This window comes from Solanum lycopersicum, chromosome 12 (genome assembly GCF_036512215.1).
Source record: "Solanum lycopersicum chromosome 12, SLM_r2.1".
Lineage (NCBI taxonomy): Eukaryota > Viridiplantae > Streptophyta > Magnoliopsida > Solanales > Solanaceae > Solanum > Solanum lycopersicum.
The window spans coordinates 69,093,767-69,114,192 of record NC_090811.1 but is presented as its reverse complement, the minus strand read 5'-3'; the positions used below and the strand labels follow the sequence as shown (position 1 = coordinate 69,114,192).

The following is a 20,426-nucleotide window of genomic DNA, read 5'->3' as shown; positions in this document are numbered from 1 at the left end:
CAGCTTAATATTCATGTCAAAATGTCTCATGTATACAGTCTGAATATGTAACCGGATATGCTCGTATAGGATAATCAAATAAACGTGTATCCTTACGTACCTGTTCCGTAGGCCAAACAAACCGTACAACTTCCTTATACATATATTATACTCTCTGTAACTAACTAGTTGTCTGTCTACCCAATAATACATACATCAACCAACAAGGTATTGGCTTCAAACCATGTAAAAATGTACAAACTAACACATCCTCTTTAATCTGGAAGTGGCTAAGGGAAACTATAAATCTAAGGACATCAGTATCCTCTGTTCTTTCGATAGAGACGATGAGTCGGCTTCCACGATCTGCATGGAGTGATAAGAGTAAGTCAAAAGACGCGACGCACCTTTTGTTATAATCAAGAGTTGATTGTCAACCAAACTATGATAAGTTGAAGTAAGAAATTTCAAAAGGATTTAAGTTAACATCACGGGTAAAGAAATGTTACACCGTCAATTCAATTCAACAGGTTATTGTAAGTTATTACTCTAATTTCCAGGTTATCATATCAGATTTGATGAAAGACGTTTCATAAAGAGCTACCTTGTTTTGAAGGTCAACTTAGCCACTGACTCCAACTCTTGGGATGATTATGAGAGATGCAATGCAGACAATAAGACGTCCAAAACAAAAAAACACAATAATGAAAACAAGCATTCACTTGTCAAAAAAAAAAGAGAAAGAAGAGCTGATGAAGGATGGTCATACACATAAACAGATCTCACTAAGCAATAGCGATAAGATCATCCGGTTATGGAAAAACAGATTGAAGCTAACCTTAAAGCCGGTTTTTTTGTATAATTCCTGGCCAGGTATGTTATCTGCATTTACATGAACAAATAGTTGCTTGAAACCTGCTTGGACATGTGAAAAATAGATTAGACATAGTTCAGCGAAAATTGATTAAAAGGGATGGAAATTCTGAACTGGTAGATCATAATGAAGAGCACATTAAAAAGTCTAAAGCTGAAACAAGATACCTTCTAATGCGGCCATATCAGCAGCCAAATGTATTATATTTGAAGCAATACCCTGACGTCGAGCAAACTTTGCAACACTAACATTTGCAATGTATGCATATTTATGTGAATCAAAGGGTTCTTGATGTGCCAAGACAACTGATAACCTTTTGATTTCCTGGAGACAATGAGAGGAAAAGGAATTCAGCAGGTTAAGCAAAATCTGGTACACACATTTACCCCCACCTCAACAGAAGGAATAAAAAGTACAGTATAAGCTTTCTTCTTCCTTTTTCTCCTGTTGCAGAATTGAGACCTTACCCCTACCTTGGGAGTCAAAGAGGTTGTTTCCAATAAGCCCTCGACTCGAGGAAAAGCATATCAAAGCAGATCGAAAATGAAATAACATAAGTGAATAAATCATGGCAATAGAATTAGATGCAAAGATGTAGGCATCCCCATTATTTTAGACATAGCAACATATGCAAAGTTGCAATAAAATCAAATTCCACTAATCCAGGCCAACAGTTAAGCCCAATCACAGCATAAAAGAAGATGCATTTAGAAATCTAACATTTATCTAAAAGTTTGCTTAAGTTGGTACCCCTGGGTATCTCTCCCTTTGTACAAATTTCCGGATGGACAAGTCCAACGTACCCACTACACTGTTAAGTACTGTTCTTCTAACATTCTTCTCTTCCTTTTTGACCTGAAACAATTGAAGGCTGAGGAATATCCAATATAAATATCAAACTTGAAAGAATAAATATCACACAACAATCATCTTACTTGCATGAAGAAAACATCAAATTCTAAAAGAATGAATATCACATAACAATCATTTTAAGTACATAGCAGAAGCTCTTGAGCATGTTTGAAACTCTCATCAAATTTTGCAGAAAGTAGAACTTGTTAAGAGGATTACAGCACTTGAAGAAGCATCAAGCCACTGGCACGAAGTGGTGAAGTTTAATTGCTCATGCCTCACGGGAATACAAATCTTCTCATCAAAATTCAAAATGCACATATACAGTTGAGCTTTTTATCTGATAGGTAGTCTAGCTGGTTCATGCTTTAAACAGAAAATTTTATTTTGCAGTTCACGTGTTACTTCCTAGCCGGAATTCATCGATAACATCCAGCACAATCTATATGTATTCATTCTCACATTGGATGAAGGAATTGCTCAAAGGAGCAGATCCATCACCTCCTGTGTTTCCTATCTGCTGGAATCATCAAGACCTAAGTGCTTTTACAGTTCTTAAATCAGAAAATAGGTGTTTGATTCACAAGCAGTTAACTCATGTACGAAAAGGAAATTAGTGAACACTAACTCAAGTAGCCTGAAAAATGTTTCTTTAGCTCCAAATAATGTAATATAAGGCACTTAAGTATTCAACAGCTTAGTATGACATGAAGAGGCCTAGCAAAGACCCAGGAAAGTTTTTAGCATGATTTGTCAGTCTTTATGCATTATGAAGCAGCCCCCGCTGTATGAGGTTCTTAGATTCCTTCAGCTTATGAACCAACACCAAGTCACCAACTTTTTTGAAGCTATTTGCACATAATAGATAAGAACTGTTACTAGCACTGGCTATCGAGAAATTAGAGATGAGTCCCAATCATTTTTTAAAAATCTTTATCATTACTTTTTACCGCTAATAGAATCTTAGATACTAATAAATTGGCACAGGCGAAATCAGATTAGATGCAAAGCACTATATTTGAAATCAATGGTAAAATGAAAGCAATTCTGAAAGTTAGAGGGCCATCTAAATCCAACTATGATTAATCAGTTGCAACTTGTGCATACATAACACTAAGGAAGACCAGGAAACTTGTCTAGAACCCACTATACGTACCGCAACAAAACAAAAGCACTTCAAGCAATTTCCATCCTGACCAGAACATCTTCTCTTTAAAGCATAAAACTCCTGCCCACAAATAGTGGAACGAAAAGAAAAGGAAATAAAAATGAGGGTTTAACCAATACAAGCGGTAGAAACTAGAGCAACATATGATGATCAATATTTATAAACGGAAGAAGAACACTATCACAAAGGTGTAGTTGCTAGTACCAAATATATGTCATTTGAACATGTCTAATTAAATGCAAGCTCATCAACCACGTGAAACACCTTCTCCCAAAATTAAAACTACAACTGCTGTTTTAATAACAATCCTAGAAAAATACAATATCATTTATGAGCATTGGCTTCGACGTTAAATGAGACCTATAATCCCAAATGCTAAATGTACACTATTAAAAGTAGGCACGGATCTGTTCTTGCTCTTTTGCCAAGTGTTAATACTAAAAGTACAGAACTCACAAAACCAATGCTGGTAACATGAATATGATAGATGTTAATTTTTCCTAAAGCTTTAACAGAAACAAGCTTCTTCCAGCAGAGAATAGAACTTCCCTTGTCTTCTACTCCATGTGTTGAGCACTTTTTGCCTTGCTTAATGTGCACTTTGCATTAAGTGCGCATTTTTTTTATGTTTCACGCTTAAAGCCCCAATAGACCTTAGAGTTTTTGTGCACTTGTTGCTTTTGATAACATTGTATAAACCTCAAGCTGGCATGAGAAGAGTAAGTTTGGAGCTCTCACCCTACATGTCTTTCACTGATAAACATGTGAGGGCTCACTGAACTAATTACTAACTGGCCAACCTAAAGATATAGATTAAAGTTATGATAGGACAGACCACTGTGGGGAAGCCATGAGACGGGGAAATATTCTAAAACAACTTTATGTGATTCTACTGAGTTGTAGGGAAAAGGGGAAATATATTAGATGGTAAGATCTCAACTTCAACAAATAATATTTTAACTACTAACAAACAAATTTTTTTATACTGCAACTCACCTGTTCGGCATACTTTCTTTTATATGCATCAACGTGCCTAAAATTAGCAAAAGTACAGTTAATATTTACCATATAACAACTCAGACTTACATAGAGAAAATAATATTTAAACTAGTCCTAATAAGAAGAGGGATAGGTGATACGTGCGAGCTCTAACCTCATATAGGAGACAGATTCCCAATGAGCTTCTGCTCGGAGCCAGGCTGCTGTCTGTCATTGACAGCAAGACAGAGGAACAAGAAAATCTGAGATATATTTAGAAAGAGTAACAAAGGATAGCCATAAAATTATTCTTCAAAAGCAGCAACAAACCCAATATTCTTCATCCAGCACAGCCTCACGAGCAATGAAACGTCCAAAGTTTCGCCTTTGCAATCCAGCGTACCCATCATCAGTTTGCTGAAGCCGGTTAAAAGCTAGCTCAGGTAACTCTGCATTGTCCTGCTTTGATAGGGGCGAGTGCCTGATACTTTGGTCATTATTGCAATGTACTTCAATATTTTTCCATCTATCATATGAAATGGGAAAAGCCTCCCTGGGAGCAGATTGGATATCATCAGAGAGAAGAAATGCAGAAGTTAGATGGTATTTGAGATGCCAAAAAGAAATATAACTCAATAATCTTTTGTCTTTCATAGGGTGAAAAAGAAGATATATTCAGAATTTAAGCTTCTTTCTGGCATCTTCTTGTCGATTACACTATCCCCACGAACAAATTTAGAGTTCTTTACATTCATTATGCAATTGTTCAATAATGCATTGAACTAGTATCAAGCATTTACACAAATGGACCAGTGCCGAACCTTAATTATATGGAACACAAAAGAAAATAACTTTACTACCATTCTGGTTGTAATCTGGTTACCCCCCCCCCCCCTTCCAAAAAAAAAAAACTTAATTAACTAGCAGTCCTTTAAAAAGTACCAACGTTAAGAAAACCATTAGCTTCATATATACCCCACAAATTTAATTTGGTTGTCAAGTTTATTCCAAACTAGCTTGGGTACTCTATATAAATCCTCTATGAATATTCAGCCCCACTGGACTCATTTCATACAGAATCATAAATAAAAGAACCAACTTCATTTACATGCAACCCTTTGAAGGAATACCAAGTACGAGAAAGAGCTTCACATATATCCACCAACTCAATTTTATTATTGAGTAAATCCCTAACTAGTTAAGGTCAGCTATATAATTCTTCTATATCTATTCCATGTTCCTACTCCACCTGATTTATTTCATTCAGAATCACAAACGAAATTGCATGCAAAACTTTCAAAGAATACTAAGTTTGAGAACACCATTAGCTTCATATATATCCCACCAATTCAATTATTGTTTTAAAAAAATCCTAAACTAGTTTTGGTCATCTATATAAATCTTCTATTTTCTATTCCACATCTCCACTCCACTTCACCAACTTCCTCCTGAAACACAGATAAAAAAACACCTTTATGCAACCCCAAAAAGGGATACCAAGACTAGATTTGAGAACACCACTAGCTTCATCTATATACACAACAATCCTATTATGGTATTACGTAAATCCTAGTTTTTGTCAGCTATCAACGGGAGCCTTGGAGCAACAGTAAAGTATGAAGTTGTCTCTATGTAACCTATACTTCATATGTTCAAGGTAGGTTGCCTACATCACACCCTTAGGATGCAGCCCTTCTCTGGACCTATGTGAATGCAGGATGGTTAGTGCACCCGGGTCGTCCTTTAGTTGGGGTAAGCTACATAAATCTTCTATATCTATTCCACATCTCCACTCCACTTCACCAACTTTACAAATCACAAATAAAAGAACCACCTTTACGAAACCCCTCAAAGAAATACCAAGATTAGATTTGAGAACATCACTAGCTTCATATATATACACACCACTCCTATTTGGGTATTACGTAAGTCCCAAACTAGTTTGGATCAGCTATGAAACGGAGCCTTGGAGCAACAATAAAGTACAAAGTTGTCTCTGCTACCTATAGGTCACGCATTGGAGCAGTGCAATCAGACACATCACATCCCTTATGGGGCTTTCTCTAGACCTGCGTGAATGTGGGATGCTTAGTGCACCGGGCCATCTATTCCACTCAATTGGACCAATTTCAGGATCACAAATAACAGGAACCAAAAAAAAACCATCAAGCTCATATACATCCATCACTTTGATTTGGGTATTAAGTAAATCACAAACTAATTGGGATCAGCCATGTAAATCTTTCATACTCATTTCATTCAAAATCACAAATAAAAGAACCAACTTCATTCAAGTAAATCACAAATTAATCAAGGTGGGGTTAAACAAATCCTCTATATCTAATCTATTAGGAACAACTTCCAAACAAAACATCATATTTACCTGCTAAAAATGTCGACAACAACAAGGGGTTCATATTTCCCTTGTTTAGAAAATACCAAAGTGAATTGCGGTTGTTGAATCTTGAACTGAGGCAAGAATACACTTCTCAGCTCCATTTTTCCTTCTTCTCCCTTTTCTTGTTGAATCACATGAGAAAAATTCAATCTTTTTGTTCTGTAAGAGCCTGAAATGCGGAGAATCAAGAATTGAAATGGTCAACAATATCCAATTTTATCCACTTCCCTAATTTAGTAGGGTCCCACAAAAATGACATTTTAATCCAACCAATACACTCTTTTCTTAAAAAAATAAAATTGATAATCTGTGTAGATACTCCAACTAATTACACTCTTTGGATTTAAATTTTGAAAGTATTTCTATGGGTTTGCATTTATCTATCAGATAATTAAGCTTATTTGGAAAATAAAAGCATATTATTAAAGAATATGACATATTTATATGATTAATTTAACGAGTATTTAGTAATAGACGAATGAAAACATATAAAAAAACAAAGTAAAAAATCGAGATAAAAATGTCTAATTGAAATATTTTATTAGAATTTGAGATGGTTAATTAGAATAAGACTTATTTCGTGTGTCTAACTTACATAATTTTGATAAGTTCAAGGGTTTGGCTATGTATTGAAAAAAAAAAAAATTAGTCCTTAATTAATCAATGTGGAGTGTTAAAGATTGATGAATTCTCTTAGCCTTGATTAAAATTTTCGTGTTTGAATGTTAAGATAATAAAACTTAGAAAAAGAGCATTTCCTTAGATGAAATATACGAGACATGAATTTGAATTAATCTAGCTAATAATAAATTGTATTTGACGAAAATAAAAATATAAAAATTAAACTTACAGGAAAATGAATAGGAGATAATAAAACTTAGAAAAAGTATTCATGTAAACATATATTCATATAAATCAAAATTTGCTTTTTATAAATATAAAATTTAATCTTAATTAATGTTAAAAGGTTAACTAAATCTGTCCAAGATTAGCTTGGTCTTTCATTTTTAAATTTCATTTTCATTTCATATGATAACCAAAACATAAAAAGACAAAAAGAGTTGTCAGAAATAAAGCATTGCAACGAACTCTTCTTTAATGTCAATATAATAGTAATTAACCAAAACTTAAAAGACGTAGTTAGAAACAAAGCATTGGATTAAACTCTTTTTTGATGTCAATGTAAATTATCATAATCATGACTAGTCATCGACTTTCGGAAAAGAACTTAGAAGAAAGAAAACACATATAGTTATCATGGGAAGAAGGAAATTTTGCAATTTTACAAAAGTATTCTCAACCAGTATTTGAACATTGAAACATAAGTTACATGAAGAGAATAATTTACATGCATTGGTTTTGTATACTTTCAGTAATAATAATTGAATTAAATTCTTGATGGAATAAGTGGAGTTGAATTTTGCAGAAAAGCACTAGCAGCTGCAACTCCACTACCAAACTTCACTGGATAACCAATATCCTTAAGTACCATTTCAACTCCAGCAAGACATCCCAATAGTTGCAACTACAAAAGAATACATTATTATGTAATAATAATAAAAAGAGACGGTTGATGTATCAGACTTGACCTTATCTTTCATAGCATGCATGCATGCATTCCCATCTATGTCGAAAATAGTAACATAAAAGGATTAGTCATCCGGTTCATTTATTGTTACGGTGTTTGACTAGACATATACGAGTTTCATGTGTTAGTTTTACTTGTGTAAGGGGGTGGAGGTAGAAGCTTAGATAAGGATTCGGTCGGACTAAGTTGCTTTTCATGAAACAATGCATTTGTATAGAAGACATTCATTAAATATGTACTAAGTTAGATTTAGAACTAAGTAATTAGTATTTATTGAAATCATGGCTCCGCCTCTGAGGTGTGATGGAGGAAGAGTATCAAGTAGTAGTTGAAAACATAGGTTGATGCAGAGTATTGATGTTCAGTTCATCTGAACCTACTACTTTTGTCAGGGAGCAGAAATTTATGTAGATATGAACCCATAGCACATGAATTGACTATTGATAATGATGTTATGCTTTTAGTTTAGTTAGTATATAGTTGGAACCTATGTTGTTTAGACTCTCTAAAAATGTTGCCACACCCGCGTCAGACCCTATGAATCGTACTACTTTTAGAGGATCCGACACCCATCTAGTGTCATTTTTAAGAGTCCGAGCAGCATAGGTTGAAACAGACCTTAATTTGGATGATGATGAGTATCTGGTGCCAATAGACTAACAAACCAAAAGCTTATGCATAGTATCAGTCACATGCTTGAGGAATGAGATCGTGTAATCTTCACAAAATGCGCAATCAAAATAAGGCATGTTGTCTGCAGTAAAGAGTAATTTACCTCATTCAAGTTTCCAAGATGTCCTATTCTGAAAACTTTTCCTGCAACTTTGTTTAGGCCGAGACCTAAGCTTAAGTTGTATCGCTTCCATGCCCTTTTCACGATTTCAGAACTTTCAATGTGTGGAGGAACAACAACGGCTGTGACTGTATCACTGAACCATTCCTCCTTCTGAGTGCAGTTCTTCAAGCCCCATGCCTCCACAGCAAGTCTGCATTACAAAATTACATATCATTTCTCCGTTTCAAAAACGAATCTCCAATTATGTATGCTATGAAGTTGAAAATTTTGTTACTAACAGAGGTTTTACTTTTACCTTGTTGCTTTGCCAAGGCGAGCGTGTCTTGCAATCACATTATCAAGGCCTTCCTCGAAAAGAAGGTCGAGAGCTGCTCTCAGACCATACAAAAGTTGGATGGAAGGAGTATACGGCCAATAAGTTCCCAGCTTGTAGAACTTAAGGTAATCACTCCAGTCAAAGAAAACTCTCACTGATTTTGCAGTTTTGCTGGCCTCAAGAGCCTTGGGGCTAGCACAGACTATCCCGAGCCCCGTGGGAAGGGAAAGTGCTTTTTGGGAACCAGTAAGTGCCACATCTACACCCCATTCGTCCATACGGAAATCAAGTGCACAAATTGAGGACACTCCATCAACAAGGAAGAGGGCAGGATGCTGGTAGTGATCTGTCAGGCATCAATAGAAACAAGCACGAAACTTCAGAGATCGTGAATTTCATACATACTTTTCCTTATCTGAAATCAATTTTTCGAAGAAAAAATGCATCAGTTTAGATACATTACCGAGTATTTTCCTTACAGTAGCCAAGTTGTTGGTAACTCCAGTGGCTGTCTCGTTATGCACAATGCAAACCGCCTTGATGGTATGAGACTTATCTTCTGCAATTTTCGAGGCCAAAACCTCAAGATTTGCACCTTGGCCCCAATCACTCTCAACAACATCAACGTCAAAGTTGAGACGTTTCTGTTGATCAATCCAAAGCAGACTGAACTGACCGATGAGGAACGATACAGTTCTATCACCAGGAGACAACGTGTTCGTGAGTGCACTTTCCCATGCACCAGTTCCTGCCACATAGAAACAATATGAAGTTTGGCCATCACAAGTTCGCCAGTTGAGCCACAAGAACTACTTAAAATTATACGTTCATCGATGTTTCTGCAGATATTACTGCAAAGCCATCACCTTTTATTTATTGTTATAACAGAAGATGGACAAGATCAATTTGAAAAGACTCATCGAAATACAACAACAGAAGGACTATGCCTCAGTCACAAGCACATTGAGGTCGCTCCATTCAAGCTCATCTCTACTCAATATGATATAACATTACACGTTTGACATATAAATATCTGACAGGACTAAGAGTCCTTAATAATATTGAACCTAAAGCAAAAGTACTGACATAACTAACGCTTAATCTCAAACTGATTGGTATCGTCTATATAGATCTTTTTCTTCCATTATGTCCTATTTTACGGGCAAAAGATACATCCTAATGCTAAAATAAGATCTTATCTCGTCATTTTTAACTCCAACATGGATAATCAAGACGACTAAACCTGGGCAACTAGTATTTCCCCTGTCTGGAAAATTGAAATGAGTAGCAAACTATACCAAACCAAACTCGTTCAGATGCAAATAACAAGAAGTTACCTGTAGTTGGGAACAGAAATGGAGTTCCACTAGTAGTCTTGAAAATCTTCTTCACATCCTCAAGCAAGGTCTTTGTGAGAGCTGGAACAGCTGGGGACCTGTAATCTTCGTTGTTTCGGTTCATAGCACGTAGAACTTGTTCCGGGATATTAACAGGTCCCGGAACAAACAAATGGTTCCTTCCAGGTCCATTAACATAGTCCATTTTCTCCCCCTTCACAAATTCGCCTTATTCCTTCAATATATCCACAAAAAACAGAACTTCCAATTACAACACAATTTCTACAAAACAAAACAAAAGGCCAAATAGGAACAAGAAAAACAGATGCTTTACCACTTGTATAGCTAGAATAAACACTAAACAAATACATTTTTTTCTTATAACGGTGGTGTCTACGTCAGCTTGTGGTCACTTCAACTATTCCATCAGTTCAAACTTTGAACTGAGGTTTTCTGTAGTGTTTCACTCACTTCATTAACAGCTAACCACACCCTACGATCAACGTTCTATTTTCCATTTCTCATTTAATTCCAACAAAGAAAAAACTCTTTTTTTTCCCACTGATTGACTCAGTTAAGCACTTTGCAATATCAGCCTAGATGCTAGGTAATTAGTAAGGTAAATGTCCAGTACAGCTAAAGTAAGACAAAATTAACATATTATATCCAGTCAAAAACATAAAACGAGATGGCACGAGTTATACATCTAAATATATGTATTAATACGAGTTTAAATATACCCGATGATAAAAAAGTTTACGCTGTCAGTAAACTCAACCGATTATAGCATGTTATTACTCTATTTTTACGATATCAGACAATCATACTCAACTTCTTGTTATATTCGAACATAATATTTACCCTTGTAAGTGCACATAACATAAACAACAATTACATACTCAACAATAATCCCACAAGTGCTTTCAGGGGAGAGTGGTGTGTATGCAGTCTTACCCCTACCTTATGAAGATAGAGAGATTAATGTCTCTGATAAAGCCTGAATTCAAGTAAAGCATAACAAAATCAACGAAAAGAAAACATAGTAGTGAAAGCAGTCGTGTTGAACATAGAGAAGAAATCAATAGTGACAATAAATACTAAAATAACCAAAGCAAAGAAAAACAACAGGTAATAATAAAAAATTAGAGTAATAATAACAATACTGATAAGGAAAACTAAACAGCGCTCGACTACCTACTACCCTTCTATCCTAATACTCGACCTCCATATCTCCTATCTAGATCATTTCCTCGATAACCTGCGAACATACCTCTCCTCAATACTTCCTCAACCTACCTTTACCTCTCCTCATACTCATCATAACCAACCTCTAAGTGCACATAACATAAACTCGTAGACCATACCCTCAATACAATTTCTCAACGAAAGATGTTCAACTGACTACCTTTCACTGGCAACTCGTTGTAGGTAAAAATTAACAATTATAATGGTCAATGCATATAACATGAACTCATATATACACATGCATAAATATAATATATATATATATGAAGTAAGAAGAGAGTATGTACCTGAAATGCAGTAATAATAAGTAAAAGAGGCTCAGAGAAGCAAAGCCAAATGGAAATATGAAAAGTCCAAAGCAACAAATACAAATTCTTATACCACTCAACTCTCTATGTGGGTCCCACTTTGGAGTTGACGTGGCAGATAAGTGGCTTACGTGGATGCTAATCCTGTGGCTTAAAAAATAGTGAATTTTGATTCGTCCAATTTTATTTTTTTATTTACTTCTAGAAAACCATAATTTTTGTCTCAAATAATTTAAAGAAAAAGATAATTATATTATTAGTAATAATTTATTATAAAGTTGGTTAGCGTCAAGAAAGAGTGATTTGTACGTTAAAAATGTCATTTCTGATTAATCTTTGACTCAATTAGAATGTATAAAAAATAAGTATGAAGAAGAAAATTGAATTATACGTGAGACAATTGTTTACATATATGTTATCTTTTTTGAGAGGTCCTAAAAATAATTCAAAATAACAAAAAAAAATATAGAAAGGAAGTAATTAATGGTTTAAGAATAATACAAATGTGGACCTCTCCACAATTTGAGGGTATAGCAAAGCACCACACGTCTCCTCTTTTCCTCACTCATCTCATTTCGATATTTATATTAAATCAAATTATTAAACTTTAAATTTTTTATTTTATTTTTATTTAAATATAAATATTTATCAATTGTTTTAAATAATAAAGTTTAAAAATCTTTTTTTCTTAAATTTTACAGTTAAAAAGTATCACCTAAATTAACATGAAAAATATAACATGTAAAGAAAAAAATGAAAGAGCTTATCAAGATGACTAGTGATAGAAAAATAAAAAGAAAAACCATATTGTTATTTTTTACTTCACAAGAGCATAATAGAGGACCACACAAAGACTTAATTTAGTGTATGAGGTAGAGAAAGAATTTGTGAAAAGATAAGATGATAAAAAGGCCTATATGAACCACTCCCTCATTTGTGGAAAACAATAGCTATACCTTGCAATTTTCATATATTTTTGTTATCTTCTTACTTTCCTTTTCATTCATTTGTTTTTATTTCTATATTTCAAGCCATTTGTTCCAATGTCTCATCCAAATTATGTCTTCATTTAAATTTTAAAAAAAAAAAAAAATTGGCCTTCACACCCTTTAGGTAAGTGGTCAAAATCAATCATGTTAAGTCGCGATAGCCAGTGTTAACTTGATGCATTTGTTGGTGGTGAGTAATAGATAGTCGATAGATTAGTTGAGACAGTTGAAAAAAATGTTTTAGTTTAACTAGTGAAATGAACTAGAAGTTTTCCAGTGCAACTTATAAATGCAACAGAAAGAAAGATGGGAGACTGACTCAATAAAGGTACCTAATAGAGATATTGCAAATTACGATACAATAACTATGTCTCAAGTCCAAATAAGTTAAAATCGTTTATATGAATCATGACTTCATCTTTGCTTTAATTTCCTTATAACTTTTACCTCTTTCTGGCAAGGGAAATGAGAAAATGACAGTCCAAATAAAGGAAAAAGCTTCCAAAAACTGCATTCCAAAAATACTCAGTTACAACATCTATACAAAGTCACTTTTGCCTTCGCCTTTTGCATTGTTGTTATCAGAAGGTGACATAATAAGGGAAAGTAAACAGGCTACAAGATTAGGCACGAGTACTTGAAGATAATAACATATCCAATGAAATCTCACAAGTAGAATCTATGGAGGGTAGGGTGTACACAGAACTTACAACTACCTCGTAGATGTAGAGAGGTTGTTTCCGAGGACCCTTGGCTCAAGGTGTAGCAAATCAAAGTAGTTTATGAAAAGGGAAAACAACAGTGAAGAAAACATGACAACTAATAAGGAAAGCAATATATAGAAAACACAAGTAGATGAAGATATCACCCTCAAAGCTCTTTGCATAAGTGACTTCAATCCCCTTTACATCCTTTCTAAAGAAGTAACTTCAGGTAAATCAACAGCAGCCAGTTTAATATAACACGTTTACGGGCATTATACCAGACTGAGAGGGGTGAAATCTTCCAGAGGAGTACTACAATGTTATAAGAAAGAAAAAGACAGCACGACAATCCACTACTAAAACGGACAACACACTGTATAATTTCTGACTTCAGCATAGCATACTTTGGTAACATATTTCACCAAATTGTCCCAGCTTGATTATTCATCGGAAGTAATCATTGGAACAATAGAATTATCAACCAATGAGAGCCACTCCGGATCTGTCCACGGCCTGAAGGCTCCTTTTTGTGTGAGATTCTAGCAACCACAAAAGAACAAGCATGGAGTTTATGTTGTAAAACTAAATGTGTGAAGTACTAAAAATGTGATGAACATAACATAGTAAGAAGCAGAGATATTGTCTCAAATATGGGATTTTGTAATTGCTGTTTAAATAAAAAGTACGGAATTTATGTCTCATCAATCCATCAGAACGACATTCCTAAGACTAGACGAATGAGATCAATGCTCAAGTCACTCTTATAATAGTTGCATCCAACCAGCATGCGAATATGAAAGTAAAGTTATTTTAAAATCATGAATTGGATTCTAATGGAAACCAAAAAGAAAAAAAGGTTTAACTCAATTGGATCAAGTCACCAATTATCAGAACATTATTTTTCTGCGAGTCACGTGAAAGTTCGAATGTAGGTAAATCAAAAGTCAGACAAGATGCCAAAAGCAATGATGATTTGTCTTATATCAGCATACTTACTACAACAACAATAACAAATCTAGTTTAATCCCACAAGTGGAGTCTGGAGAGCTAACCAGAAAAACAAAAAAAATGTGAGCAATTAAGAGACAACTCACGATGGAAATCTAACTAAGCAAAATTACTTACTAATGAGGTCAGATGAATATACTATGTTACTTACTATTAATAAAAGGATTATGTTGTTAATTGCCTTCTCCAGAAATCTAACTGGACTAGCAATTATACAATTGTGAACTGCGTTAAGCTGTGTATTTAAAATGGATGTCTATAAAACAATTTCTTTTTATATTGATCAGTTATTCCGGAAGTCATTGTAACTGTATTCCCAAAGTCACTTGAGCGAGAAAGCTCCAGATGCTTTTGGATGGGCGACCTTCTAGGACCTTCCCATGCAGGTTCCCACTACCACACGCAAAGGGGGGGGGGGGGTGTTAGCCCTAGAGGATGTTGCTATGACGGAGGACGCACGAGGCAATGAAGTGAGGGGAGACACAATGAATGCTCCCTATCAAAAAGGGAGATTATGATGTATAGTGTAGACATGACGAACATATGTAGGCGGCCAAGAATTCCAGCCAAAGGAATGCATAACACAATTCATTATTCAAAATATGAGCAACTCACCTGTAACCAAAAGAAAAAACTGCGCAAGATGTTTAGCTGCTTTATGTTGTCGTTGTCAACTTGTTTAAGTTTTTCATGAAGGTCTGCAGGTTTAAAAGTGGACAATCAATACATAATGCATTTACAGCGAAACTTAAATAACGATTGACAGAATCACAGAGATCAAATGCTGTATATGTTAAGTGAATCAAAACGGCAAAATTAGGAGAAAAACACAAAAAAAAGAAACTAAGTATATTGAGGCTTTTAAGCGCAAATAAAGCATGGGCTTTGATGAAGGAAGGTGCAAATACAGAAAACAAAAAAATATGTAGTCCAAGACTAATAACTACAAGTATAAAAAACAATATATGGACAGAGAAATTGGAAAAGAAATAAGATAAAGTGAAATGTCAAGAATTATGCTTATTGACAAGGAAAAGTATGCCTTAAAGCCTTGATGATGACATTGTGAAGCACCCGCTAAATGAAGTGAAGCGCTGAACATGTTTTGCACCTCATGTTTTAGGGCTTGAGCACTTTTTAAGTGCACATTTGACAACAGTAACCTCACTTTAGATTGATAATTATTTTAGCAGGTTCATGCATAAACATTCAGTTTAAGATAATGTATTATTAGTGACCATCCTATATGCTAAAGTTAGAACTTTTAACAAAATTTGATGATTAATACTTCTACTAACTAGCATATTTGCCCTCTCCCAAGACAAATTAATTGAGTTTTGTAAGATAAAAGCATTTTGCCAAATACATAAAAATTTAAGTCATCTTATTCAGTAATTTGTCTTCATTTCTCATTTAAGAGTTTCAAAGATATACATTTCAAAAGGCGAGAATAATGATTTTTAACAAAATAGTTATCCTCTTTTTTGAAATTTCATGCATATAAACTTTTTTTAGTGATAATTTTAATATGTCTGTTAATAATTATACTTTAGTACACTTATTTATGGATATGGCCGAGGGTCTATCAGGAACATCCTCTCTATCTTCTCAAGGGAGGTGTGAACACAGGGTTTGTCATTGTAGTTATGGATATACCTCATAGGGGGTGTAAGTATAGAATTTCAATAATATAGGCGTTATAAGTGTTTCAAACTGAGTCATATTACAAGGATGTTTTAGTGTGTCATTAACTCAATATCAACCTACTGGTTGTTTGAGGTCTGACTCTGAAACAATGGTCAAGAATAATTCCACACCTTCGCTGGAATGAGAGAGTAAACTTATGCCTAGGGTGGCAGAAAAGATTTCCACAAATCTTGCAGTAATTTGAATCTCAAAAATAAACACCTATGTTTAAAAGAAATTACACTGAGTTTTGGTTGGTTGGAGTTTTTTTTAATAACTACATTACTTCATAATACATTCTAATATTTGTTCTTTTCAGTTGACATAAAATTTTGCAATAGCAACTGAGAAATAATATACTGATGTTTCAGGGGCTGAAGAATTTAAATTGTTAAAAAATTTAGAAAGGAAAATTAACACAAGACTTCCTTATCGAAAAGAAAAATAACATAATAATGTGTACACATCAGGAGGGACTGAGTTCAGCAATTGATTATAATCATTTGACAAACAAATTTGCAAATGTTCTAAAAAGTCGGAATGTCTATGGACAAGACACTGGTTGAAATGCACCATTGGGACCAGGCAAGGAGGAGTAGCACCACTTTGAAACGTAAGGCAAACCATATCATCATTGCATAAAATATTTAAGATGTTTAGCTCACCTTTATAATGATCCAAATATGATTTTCCCAACCGCCTCGTCGAGTAAAATTTCCCATTACGCAAGTCCATATCCTTTAGAGTAGGCTTTCTACTTTTGACAGCTTTCCATAATGCGATATATTCCTTCTGATCGTAAGGCCTCTCAAGAAGAGCCTTTACATTCCACCAAAAATCAGAACGCTCACTTTTCCTTGGGAAGCTATCCTCAACCTTATTATTCATTGTATCATCAATATATAAGCATCACAATAAAATAATTCCAAAAACTTCAAATTAACTAAGAAAGAAAGCAGGCGTAGGGAGGATAAAATAAAATGGGAGGAGAAGCAGAGAATGGAGGATCATACATTTTCACAGTGTTTTGATAAAGAAGCTTCCACGAGATTAGAGTCTCCTTCCTTTCCAAATGTACGATCACCACTGACAACTATTTGAAGATCTTCATCAGCAGCCTCGCATTCAAATTTGTTACCACTTTTAAATGAGACTTCATCTACATCAGCTATCTCTTCTTTGACAGTGACATCTACTGATTTTCTCCCAGCTAAATCTTCGTTTAAAGGGACATCTGCTAATTTTCTCCTTTTCCGGCCCGCCTGCTTTTTGTTTGATCTTTTCCTTTTGTCACTGTTCTCCTGCCTCTTGAATGCACCATTTGCCTTCGTGCTATTTTTCTGGCTTGTAAGCCCCCTTTTCTTCTTTTTTTTTGGAGATAGAGTATCAGAGATCTCATGGGTCGTATCTTTGTCTCCCACAGATATATTGCTAACATTTTCCAGGACAGTCGTTAATGATTTCTTACTTTTTAGATTATATTTCCTCATAAATGAGGGTGTCGTGCTCCAATTCTTACATATAAATTTCTCCAGAAGATAGGAATAGTCTTCATCTATATCTTCTCCCTCTTCTTTGGCAGTAACTTTAGCTGATTTTCTCCCTTTCCCTTTCTTCTCCTCCTTATTTGATCCATTCTTCGTCTCACCTTTCTGATGCCTCTTGCATTCACCATTCTCCCCCGAGCTAGGCTTCAGGCTCATAAGCCCTTTTTCCATCGGAGTAACAGGATCAGAAGGCTCAAATATGGCATTGTTGTCTCCTGCGGATCTATTATCATCATTTTCCAGGACAACTCTTGAAAATGGCTGACTTTCCACTTTATCTTTGCTACTGGTATTACCTAAATCCTCTTCATCCCCAGAACCCTGCTGTTTTCTCCGTCCTAAATATTCAAACTCTCCATCAGATCCATCCTCTTTCTCAAACTCTACAAACACAGGAAACCCAACACTTCTATCAATTTTAACCATATATGAGATCCCATTTGGTTTAGTATTAGCCAAAAACTTCTTGTACTCCGGATCAATATCCTCATCCTCGTCTTCATCATCCTCATACTCATTCACATCCTCATCCATGTCAAAATTAAACCTATCTCTAGCAACAGCAGGACCTTCCTTTCCGCCTTCATTTGTGCAACACTTAGACTCTTCATCATAGTCAAGGAGAAGCATCAAATACTGTACATAATCTTCATCAATATTCCTAGTTTTTCTAATCTGCCTCTTGAAACGAAAAATATCACTGTTTTCAAACTCCGATTCCTTATTCCAAGAGTATGCCCTCTTTCTCCCTAAACGGGATATGTCAAACAAAATATCACAGCCCTCCAATCCCCGTCGCACCATTTTAATGGGATTCAGATTTACTAGCAAACAGATCAGAGAAACAACTTCACTCCTATACCCCACTTATCCCCACAATCCACAGACGAACAAATCAATTACTACCTTTCTTGAAGCTTCTTACAGTCCATTATCAAGACATTTTCTGAAAAAATGATTAGAGGCAAAAGAAAAGGAATATACTCAATGTAACTTGTCAAAATGTATTTGTACCAAAAAAAAAACAAAAAAAAAAAAGGAAAGCCTACCCCGTACATGAATTGAAATACTCCCCAGGTTAGAAGGGTGGGCATATATTATCAGCAACTTTCCTTTGGATTTATGCAAAGAGGCTGTTTCCACGCATTGAACACAAAACCTGCATGTAACCAAAGGAGCAACTTCGTAATTGTGCCAATGTATGTTCTGTACCAAAAATATTAACCATAACTAAAATAATTGAATTTTTACATCCACGCGCATCTAAAATTATAAGAATTTAAAAGTTGTTAAAAGATCCATAAAATCCAACTGATAGATCATTGTGAAGGGGAAAAGAGACAGCTTTGAATACAACTCCATGAATTAACTCGCTGTGAATGAAAATTAAAACATACAGCCAAAAAGAGTGAAAATGTAGCTGAAGCATATAGCAAAAAAGAGCAAAATCAAAGCTAAGACAAAGAAAGGGCATAACTTGATTGGCTGCTAAGCTTTAGACGGGTTGTTCACCTCAATGATTCCGTTAAAAACCAAGATTTTCAATACGCAGAAAACCAAAATACATATAATATATGTGTATCACTTAATATGATTAACTCACCATGAATGGCAATTGAAACATATAGCAAAAAGAGTGAAAATTTAGCTGAAACATGTAACAAAAAAGAGCGAATCTTGAAACATATAGCAAAAAAGATTGAAATTTGGAACATATAGCAAAGAAAAAGAGTGAAATCAAAGCTGAAGACAAAGGAAGGGCATAACTTGATTGGCTTCTAGACTATTCGCCTCAATGATTCCATCAAAATCCAAGATTTTCAACACCCACAAACCCAAATACATGTATACAGTCTACAGATATAATATATATCACTCAAAAAAACTTGAACAATTCCATGAACCAAAACTGAAACATATACAGCAAAAAAAAACTGAAAATCTATCTGAAACATAAACTAAAAAAGATTGAAACTTGAAGCATACAACAACAAAAGAAAACTGAAATCAAAGCAGAAAACAAACAAAAGGCATAAATTGACTTCTCACCATCGCAGATAAAGAAGAAAAAATCTGCAGCATGAATAACAATGGCAGATAAATTGCTGTTCTTCAACTAAATTCTTTTAGCGGAGAAAAAGGGAAAAAAGACCCCACTTCTACTAAAACTTTGTAAATTATAATTTAATACTTCCAAACAGTATTCTTATTAAAAAAAATTTCCTTTTTGGGGTTTTTATTTTCTCTAATTTTCTATCATTAAGTGCTAATTAAAGGTCCTTGTAAATTGTAATTTGACCCTTTTTTTTTTATACATATTTTAAAATCAAACACTTATATTCTTTATTTATGCTATAAATTCTTTATATTTAGACCTTCTATGAAAATATATTAATTTTAATAGAAGAAGATAAATATCTTTATTGTTATCTTCAAATTTACATTAGAAAACTATTTATTTATAATTTTAATTTATATTTTAATATACTTATTTTTTATTACAAGGGTTTAAATTGATTTTGTAAATCCTCCATAGATACTATATAATCTAAAGGCTTGAAATCAATAAACCAAAGTTATTCTAATCAATTTTCCATTCAATGATAGTTGTTCGTGACTTGATCAACACAATACTGAGAATCAATTCTGCTGA

At 34.4% G+C, this 20,426-nt stretch overlaps 3 protein-coding genes across 11 annotated transcripts; all 3 read right to left on the bottom strand.

Moving 5' to 3' along the window:
* Window positions 1-66: 66 nt before the first annotated feature.
* LOC101251866 (GCN5-related N-acetyltransferase 6, chloroplastic) lies at window positions 67-6,466 on the bottom strand. 3 transcript variants are annotated; one of them, XM_010316382.4, is made up of 10 exons: window positions 6,235-6,452; window positions 4,182-4,404; window positions 4,027-4,079; window positions 3,870-3,906; window positions 2,862-2,933; window positions 1,604-1,708; window positions 1,021-1,177; window positions 818-894; window positions 584-620; window positions 67-345 (listed from the first exon to the last, which is right to left on the bottom strand). In XM_010316382.4, exons 1-9 carry the CDS (start codon window positions 6,348-6,350, stop codon window positions 597-599), a joined length of 864 nt encoding a protein of 287 aa, XP_010314684.1. In that variant the 5' UTR covers window positions 6,351-6,452; the 3' UTR covers window positions 67-345; window positions 584-596. The 3 variants fall into 3 exon arrangements, with proteins under 3 accessions (XP_010314684.1, XP_004252874.1, XP_010314685.1); XM_004252826.5 differs by lacking the exon at window positions 584-620 and having other exon boundaries at window positions 6,235-6,466; XM_010316383.4 differs by lacking the exons at window positions 584-620; window positions 2,862-2,933.
* Window positions 6,467-7,501: 1,035 nt separating this feature from the next.
* On the bottom strand, window positions 7,502-12,068 carry LOC101055519 (Hop-interacting protein THI032). 6 transcript variants are annotated; one of them, XM_069291808.1, is made up of 7 exons: window positions 11,819-11,875; window positions 11,186-11,283; window positions 10,287-10,521; window positions 9,413-9,697; window positions 8,929-9,295; window positions 8,613-8,823; window positions 7,502-7,774 (listed from the first exon to the last, which is right to left on the bottom strand). In XM_069291808.1, the coding sequence occupies exons 3-7, from the start codon at window positions 10,489-10,491 to the stop codon at window positions 7,637-7,639; spliced, it is 1,206 nt and encodes a 401-aa protein (XP_069147909.1). In that variant the 5' UTR covers window positions 10,492-10,521; window positions 11,186-11,283; window positions 11,819-11,875; the 3' UTR covers window positions 7,502-7,636. The 6 variants fall into 6 exon arrangements, with proteins under 6 accessions (XP_069147909.1, XP_069147908.1, XP_069147907.1 ...); XM_069291807.1 differs by having other exon boundaries at window positions 11,241-11,283; XM_069291806.1 differs by having other exon boundaries at window positions 11,247-11,283; window positions 11,819-11,872.
* A 1,597-nt stretch (window positions 12,069-13,665) lies between these two features.
* On the bottom strand, window positions 13,666-19,972 carry LOC101252672 (uncharacterized). Of its 2 annotated transcripts, none has more exons than XM_010316384.4 (6): window positions 19,823-19,972; window positions 18,823-18,932; window positions 17,240-18,719; window positions 16,892-17,102; window positions 15,156-15,238; window positions 13,666-14,071 (listed from the first exon to the last, which is right to left on the bottom strand). In XM_010316384.4, exons 3-6 carry the CDS (start codon window positions 18,575-18,577, stop codon window positions 13,973-13,975), a joined length of 1,731 nt encoding a protein of 576 aa, XP_010314686.1. In that variant the 5' UTR covers window positions 18,578-18,719; window positions 18,823-18,932; window positions 19,823-19,972; the 3' UTR covers window positions 13,666-13,972. The 2 variants fall into 2 exon arrangements, with proteins under 2 accessions (XP_010314686.1, XP_004252877.1); XM_004252829.5 differs by having other exon boundaries at window positions 18,830-18,932.
* Window positions 19,973-20,426: the final 454 nt, after the last annotated feature.

Coding starts and splice junctions, on each gene's coding strand:
- LOC101251866 (XM_004252826.5), bottom strand. CDS start 6,350: ATGGAGCTGAGAAGTGTATTCTTGCCTCAGTTCAAGATTCAACAACCG. Junction 4,080..4,181: donor TGCTGGATGAAGAATATTGG/GTTTGTTGCTGC, acceptor TGTCAATGACAG/ACAGCAGCCTGGCTCCGAGC. Junction 2,934..3,869: donor AAAGAAAGTATGCCGAACAG/GTGAGTTGCAGT, acceptor ATTTGTGGGCAG/GAGTTTTATGCTTTAAAGAG.
- LOC101055519 (XM_010316356.4), bottom strand. CDS start 10,491: ATGGACTATGTTAATGGACCTGGAAGGAACCATTTGTTTGTTCCGGGA. Junction 9,296..9,412: donor TACTGTAAGGAAAATACTCG/GTAATGTATCTA, acceptor GATGCCTGACAG/ATCACTACCAGCATCCTGCC. Junction 7,775..8,612: donor ATCTTGGAAACTTGAATGAG/GTAAATTACTCT, acceptor ATTCTTTTGTAG/TTGCAACTATTGGGATGTCT.
- LOC101252672 (XM_010316384.4), bottom strand. CDS start 18,577: ATGGTGCGACGGGGATTGGAGGGCTGTGATATTTTGTTTGACATATCC. Junction 17,103..17,239: donor TATCAAAACACTGTGAAAAT/GTATGATCCTCC, acceptor ATGAATAATAAG/GTTGAGGATAGCTTCCCAAG. Junction 15,239..16,891: donor ATATTTGGATCATTATAAAG/GTGAGCTAAACA, acceptor TTAAACCTGCAG/ACCTTCATGAAAAACTTAAA.